The sequence below is a fragment of the Berghia stephanieae genome, chromosome 5 (assembly GCF_034508935.2).
Source record: "Berghia stephanieae isolate SIO BIC M18660-M18661 chromosome 5, UCSD_Bste_1.3, whole genome shotgun sequence".
NCBI lineage: Eukaryota > Metazoa > Mollusca > Gastropoda > Nudibranchia > Aeolidiidae > Berghia > Berghia stephanieae.
In genome coordinates, this window is record NC_088364.1 from 13,082,148 (window position 1) to 13,089,613 (window position 7,466).

Sequence of the window (7,466 nt, forward strand, 5' to 3'; positions counted from 1 at the left end):
GACGATTATGAGACAGGCATTTCCTTATGTTCATTATCAACCATTAACGACTAATTTATTGACCACAAAATACAAAGTGACAAATTAGGGAGCAGACACTGACTGGTGTAAGATAAAGATATTACACACTTTTCCACTTTGACATTGAAATAGCCTTTTCTGATGTTCTTTTTCTAAAGTGTAGGGAAAGGGTAGCTAGAATCCTAATAATGTACTGTTTAGCATATCAAATACTGTACATTTTAGCATATTTGTTGAATAATGTTTAATCTGAAGGGCACATTTGGGGAGCTGGTCTTAGTCACTCCAATTGGATTTGGTCACCCCTTTCCATGGATAGCCTATCCCCCCCCCCCCCCCTTTAGTTGCCAAAGGGAGCAGAAAATCCCTTTGCGCAGTTGAAAGTCATGTTCCTTCGTACCGTTAGCATTTTTACAAAGTCCGTTTCACTGCCCAATGATTGGTACTCATTCACACCTGAATCGAGTTTTGGGGTATTCCGCATCTACTCTCTCTCTCTCTCTCTCTCTCTCTCTCTCTCTCTCTCTCTCTCTCTCTCTTTTACCATCACTTACCCCGCTTGGTGAGTCTCTCTCATTCTATCCACCTATCTCTACTATGCACACACACACACACACGCACACATACACACACACAAACACACACCGGTCTATAGAAAACTGCACACATACAAACACAAACTCACAACTAAACACACATACATGAACACTCACACGCACACATACACACACACACACACAGACACACACACATGTGACTTTACAACGTCACCAACTGTGATGTAAATCCCATGATTTAGTTCGTAACCTCCAAAATGATTCGATCATTCACGCGATTACAAAATTATATAACCGAATCCCGAATAAAACCACAATAAACGGGCCTCAATACTGCTATACACTGATAAAACACTTTTTAAAAAACCTAAAAAACCCCCATAAAAACAAAACAAAACAAAACAAACAAACATTCAAACAAAACTTGAGTTTTTCATATAGCTCAATATCCACTATAAAACGTGCTCAAAGCTCAAAGTTATTTTGGTCAGAAAATTAATTTTGATATCAGAAATCGATCGATTAAGACGACTGCCGACTTGTCAAAAGGTCTCAGGGTTGAGATTTCAAAAAAAAAAAATTAATTAAAAAATGTCAGGTTTGAGACCTTTGGAAAGTTATATTATAAAAATATATTTGTTTCTTTTTTTTGGCATCCGTGTGCCTCGGGAGACATTGGAGTTTTTGCGCCTGTTTAGGTCAGTATGTGGTAGAACGACAGACCCATTTGCAGTTGCTGCATGAGGTAAATCCCACGTCATCCTCTCCTGGAACTGCCACCGATGCTGTATAAATGATCTTAATCAATCAATATTTGAAGTCAACATTTCTGACCATAATACGCGGCTGTTGTCGGCGTACACCATCATATTAAGAATGAAATTATCTACATAGACTCAGTATTAAATTGACATACATTTGGAGGCGTCGGCAGCCGACCTTTATGGTGTCTCATCTTGCTACAAAATCAAGGCATTTTGAGTATGATCGTGGTCAGTGGCTAAATGGGGGACAATGATTGAATTTAAAAAAAGAAAAAAAGAAAAGGGGCCGGGCGGGTAGGGGGTGAAGGGAAGGAGGGGAGGGGGGGGGAGGGTGGGGGCAACATTACTTGTACGGTACTGTCTGAGATAGAAATTCGACTTTTTCTTGTGACGTGCTGTGGTAATAAATAAAACACTTTAAAGCACTTGAAATGAGAGACAGTGAAATCGAACTAATGCCTACTGCTTTATTATAAGTTTTAAACGCTTTAATTGTTTTGTTTTGAATGTAGAACTAGAAGAACCATCAAGTGTCAATTATTTGGCTCTCTTCACCAAACGTTCCTGTCAAACAAGATTTACTAAAGCAGTCGGGGAGGCTCATTAGGTTGTAAAACAGTCAATCAAAATGAATAGAAATACTACTATGAATAGACGGACATATCAAGTCGGTCACAAAAAGACCTTTATATGAACGGTTATGAATTTTATCATTGCTTTCCTTGCCCTGAAAGCTCATAAATATCCAGAGATAAATTGAGGTTTTATAGAGCGCAATATCCACTAAACTTACTCAAAGCGCTTTACAAGGGGTCCTTGGCCAACATCAACACTTAACACGTAGGACGAGACATGACGCCTGTTAGGCGATATTACAATTTTTTTTTTCCGGACAGAGACAAGGCTGTTAACGACCAGGTACTCATTTTACATATGAGTACGGTGAGAGAATTTGAGTAAAGAGCCGTTTTTCAAGGACTCAACTATGCGCTGAGTGAAGCTCGAATCTAGGACCTTCCGATCCGAAAGCGAGTGTCATACCACAAGACCACATAGCTGCATCTACCACCAATACTCCTTAGAACTTAATACTGCTCTGAGACAATGGATCACTAATGAAACACCGATCGTCTCGTTTTCTGAAATATTTCATTGAGCCAACTTCTACTCCCCCCCCCCCCCTCTCTCCAGGGACGGCTGGTAATAATGGGCAGGGTGGGCAAATACCAGCCTGTTTTTTTCAAGTTATATGCTGTATTACCAGGTCCGAAATAATCAAATTTAAATTAGATAATTTCAAAAGTTACTACTTAAACTTGATACTTCGTACTGAAATCAATTTGTGTGTATTTTTGATAGATTGCGAATCACCATGCACCCCGTAATGCATAATCCAGGAAATGCTCCTGTTCTTTTTATCACCCCCCCCCCCCACCCCAACCACTCCACACCACTCCGCCCACATCGTCATCTCATCGTCACGTCGCCTGACGGTGAACTAACTCCGATTTTTGCTGTCTGGCCTCTCTAGTACTTGGTCGGGCTAATTCAAATGAGCCCACCTTATTAACCAGTTAAAACTAAATAGAGATTTTGGCAAACGAACTTTTTCTTATTTATTGCCTTACTTGTGCTGGTGGTACCATTAATGTAATGACTTTGGGAAGGTTCCAGTATTGAATTAAATGTATTAATTTACTAATATATCAATTTATTATTCATTTATGTTGTTTTTATATATTTGTTTATCCATTTAAATTATTTCTTTTTTTTTCTCGTTTTCTTTAGTGTTTCTCAAAACTCATTTATTTAAATTGTTTACTTATTCGTTCTTTTTATTTTTATTTTTGTTTTTAAACTAATTAATTTGTTAGTTTTTTTCAAATTCTTTAAGTTATTACCGCTGTATTTTTAAAAGAAAATTTTTGCCAGACTAAATATTTTTTCAAAACAATGTAATTTTCTATTTTATTCCCTTTAATAAAACAAAACACTTTCATTCGAAAGTCACGACTAAATAAATATATAAAATACAACCACTATTTTGATTTTCTCATCTCAACAACTGAATTAATATAATATATGAGATCTGAGAAAGGAGTGAGTTGAATTCTAAGTAAGGAAATAAATACGTTTAAGGCAAGGGTGGGCAGATTCCGTACTTGCCCGTCCTGAATCTAATACATAGGCTACATAAGATAGTTCGCGATGAAGAGGCGGGAAGCAAGGGGTTGGTTGGGAAAGGAGCAAGGATAACAGTGTAGTGTCGTTATTGTGATAGTCTAACGAATGCATGCATGAGGAGAGATTGGTGACATTATTTTGTCTTTATTGTAATATCGTATGGTAATCATCATTGTCGACGACATCGTCGTTGTCACCATCACCCAATGATGAAAATGCGCCTTATAAATGTCATGTATTATTATCATTATCATCATCATCATCATTATGCGTCTATATATATATATATATATATATATATATATATATATATATATATATATAGATATATATATATATATATATATATATATATATATATATTGTGTGTGTGTGTGTGTGTGTGTGTGTGAGTGTGTGTGTTAATTGGATGCGTGTGAACTTTTGTTCGTATGTCCGAAACTGCAGTATGTAATTTTTTTTTTTTAATGATGGTCAATGTGAAGCGCTTCGAAGCTTCGGCACAAGCGCTTCAAAAATGTACATTTATTATTATTATTATTATTATCATTATCATCATGATCATCATCATCATCATCATCATCATCATCATCATCATCATTGAGAATAACAACAACATTAACTACAAGTACTAGAATCGCAATAAAAACAATATCAACATCATCATATAATTTCCGTCATCGTCTCCACAACTATCATTCTAACCAACAGCACCACCACCACCACTACCATAATTACATCCTCCCTCACCGCCTCCTCCTCCTCCTCCTCCTCCTCCTCCTCCTCCTCCTCCTCCTCCACCACCACCTCTACCACTATTCCAACCACTACCACCACCGGTACAATAATTCTAACCCCCACCATATCTACCACCAACACCATCACAACCACTCCTTTGATTTACAAGTTGTTTTTGCAAGTTAAGTTTGAGAAGAGAAATGATAACAATTATCACTAAAAAGATCATTTATTTTACAAGCACTATTCCTCGTCACCTTGACATCTCTAACCTCCCAAAACCGCCGGGCGAAGGTAGCTATTATCGTCTTTTATCATAACCAAAACATAGATACTCAACTGCCTTTGTTTTAAATGTTTGATGTTTGGCATTTTAATTACTGCAGTAGTATCTCAGTTGTGTTTCTTACGGTGTCCCCTACACAACACCAAGCGATTAAATTTCCCCACTTTAACCTATCAACCATTGAGTTCGAATTTACTCAAACTTGACGTCATGTTACGTTTTATCGTTTTCACCAAAAATGATGCAATTTGAGCTCTGAATGAAACTCGAGTCATATCGCTGTTTTTGCGTCTCGATTAAAACTTTAAAGTTACTACTACTGAAAACGGAAAACCAGTAATGTAACAGAATATTAATCACGCCGTTGAGGGGTTAAAATATCTCTTTAATTTCTCGAGTGAACAAAATGGACTTGTATTGTCAAGGTGTTGTATTATGTCTTGTCACTTTATTTTTAGTTGTATCCTCTTTCGTGATTCATTTTTGATTGCTTTTGGAATAATTAAAAGCTACGGGTATTGCCATTTCATTGTGAATGTGATTATTTGTGGTTGAAATATTTAAGGGGAATTATGAATGAAATTGACAATATCTTTTTTCGGAATTCGTCTACTTTTTCATTCAATGAAAAGTTGGAGATAAAACGTCTTGGACCACACCAGCCTCGTGATTTGATCATTGTTAAAGATAAAAGAAAGTTTAAAACATCTTGGTTTGAAAAATTTAAATGGCTTACTGTAAGCGTTGCAAAAAAGAAATTGTTTTGTTTTTACTGTGTTCTCTTTAAAGGAAAATCTTGCTGGTCAACAACAGGATTTGATGATTTGAAACACTTGTCTGAAAGCTTATCAAAACATAATACCTGTGCAACACATATATCCAATGCTGTGAAATTCAAATTTTTAGGAAGTACAGACATCGGTCGGCAGATTAGTGAAAGCTATAGTCTTTCTATCCAAAAACACAATGAAGATGTGAAGAAAAATCGATACATATTGTCCAAAATCATTGATTGCCTTAAGCATTGCGCGATTCACGAACTCCCTCTTAGAGGCCACGATGAGAGCCAAAGTTCTTTGAACAAAGGTATTTTCATTGACACTATTCATCTGCTTGCAAGTTCAGATAACATTCTCTCACAACATCTATCCCAAGCGACAGTTAACAAATACACATCAAAAATAATTCAAAATGAGCTTTTAGCCTCTGTACTCTACGTCTACAATGAGGATTTAAAGAAAGATTTAGAAAATGCCCGATTTGTTGCTGTTCAGGCAGATGAAACAACTGACGTTTCCAATCAGTCTCAATTTGTAATTATTTTAAGATATTGCAAAGATGGCGAAATATATGAGCGATTTTTAAATTTTGTTCCTGTTACAGATAGGTCAGCAGAGGGTCTCTCTATTGTCATTAAGTCACAATTAGATCAATTTGATTTAAAACACAAACTGATTGCTCAATCGTATGATGGCGCGAATGTGATGAGTTGTAAAAATACAGGAGTGCACGTTCGGATGAAACATTGGTTTCCATACGCACATTTCGTTCATTGCTACGCGCATCAATTAAATCTAATATTGAGACAAGCGTGCTCAGCAGTTCAAGCGATTAAAATATTTTTTGCCCAATTGGATGGCTTTTCAGCATTCTTTTCAATTTCCCCAAAACGCGCCGATCTTTTAAGATCAATCACTTCTAGTCGGCTTCCCAGACCAGCACAAACTAGATGGAATTTTCAGAGCAGGTGCCTTTCTAGTGTTCAAGATTTAAAAGAAGAGTTACTTGAATGTTTTAGGAAAATTCAGACTGAAGACGGTTGGGACGCTATATCGGTGCGCGAAGCTGTTGGACTCGAACGAATCCTGAATACTGAGGAATTCAATTTTTATTTGACCCTCTTTAATAGGATTTTTAGCCATGCTAACATTTTATTTGCATACCTGCAAAACAGAACAATAACCGGACCAGATATAATTCAGAGCATTGAAGATTTCAAATCTAATATTTCAAAAATAAGATCAGATGTTGACAGTCTCTTTAATGAAATTGTTTGCTCAACCGATACTCAGTCAAAAAGAAGAACTCAAAGCAATTTAACCGCTCATGCAAAAGAGGCTTGTGATATTGTAGTTACTCAAATAGAGGAAAGATTTTCTCAATATGAACAAATATCCTTATTTTCACTTGTGAACCCTATGAAATTTTTGACTTACGTGGAATCAAAACCTTTAGAGAAAATAAAACTTGTCTGCCAGTATTACCCGTTTTTAGACAAAAAGAGATTAGAAAACGAACTTGAAACCGTGTATTCCAACAATATATTTCAACTGCTAGAAAGCTCGCAACAGCTTTTAAAGGAAATAATTGAACTAGACCTCGAGGATGATCTGCCAATGGTGTCAACGTTGTTAAATATTACGTTAACAACACCAGTCTCCACCGCAGAAAGTGAACGGCTATTTAGTACTTTAAAGCGGATCAAAACATGTGTGCGGAATACCATGGGACAAGAGCGCTTGAATGCGCTCACTGTGATGTCCGTGCATAAACAATGGTTGTCCAAAATTGAACTTAACGACATGATCATCAATCATTTTGCATCATCAAAGACTCGACGAATGGATTTAATCTATAAATAGGTTGGTACATAAACATGAACTATAATTTATTTTTAAATGTCGTTAATTACATTAGTTATTTGCGTATATATATATATATATATATATATATATATATATATATATATATATATATATATATATATATATATATATATATATGACCGAATCATCTTTGCCCGACCACTATAAATAGGCTAGAACCGCCACTGCCTCTCTCTCTCTCTCTCTCTCTCTCTCTCTCTCTCTCTGAACTGGCTCCCATCGGCACACTTCAATATCAAATAAATAAATA

The 7,466-nt window shown here is 36.2% G+C and overlaps 1 protein-coding gene across 1 annotated transcript; it reads left to right on the plus strand.

Annotated features, from left to right (window-relative positions):
• Positions 1 to 5,122: 5,122 nt before the first annotated feature.
• LOC144973858 (zinc finger MYM-type protein 1-like) lies at positions 5,123 to 7,192 on the plus strand. The gene has a single exon (XM_078916748.1). It carries the CDS (start codon positions 5,123 to 5,125, stop codon positions 7,190 to 7,192), a length of 2,070 nt encoding a protein of 689 aa, XP_078772874.1.
• The last annotated feature ends 274 nt before the right edge of the window (positions 7,193 to 7,466 follow it).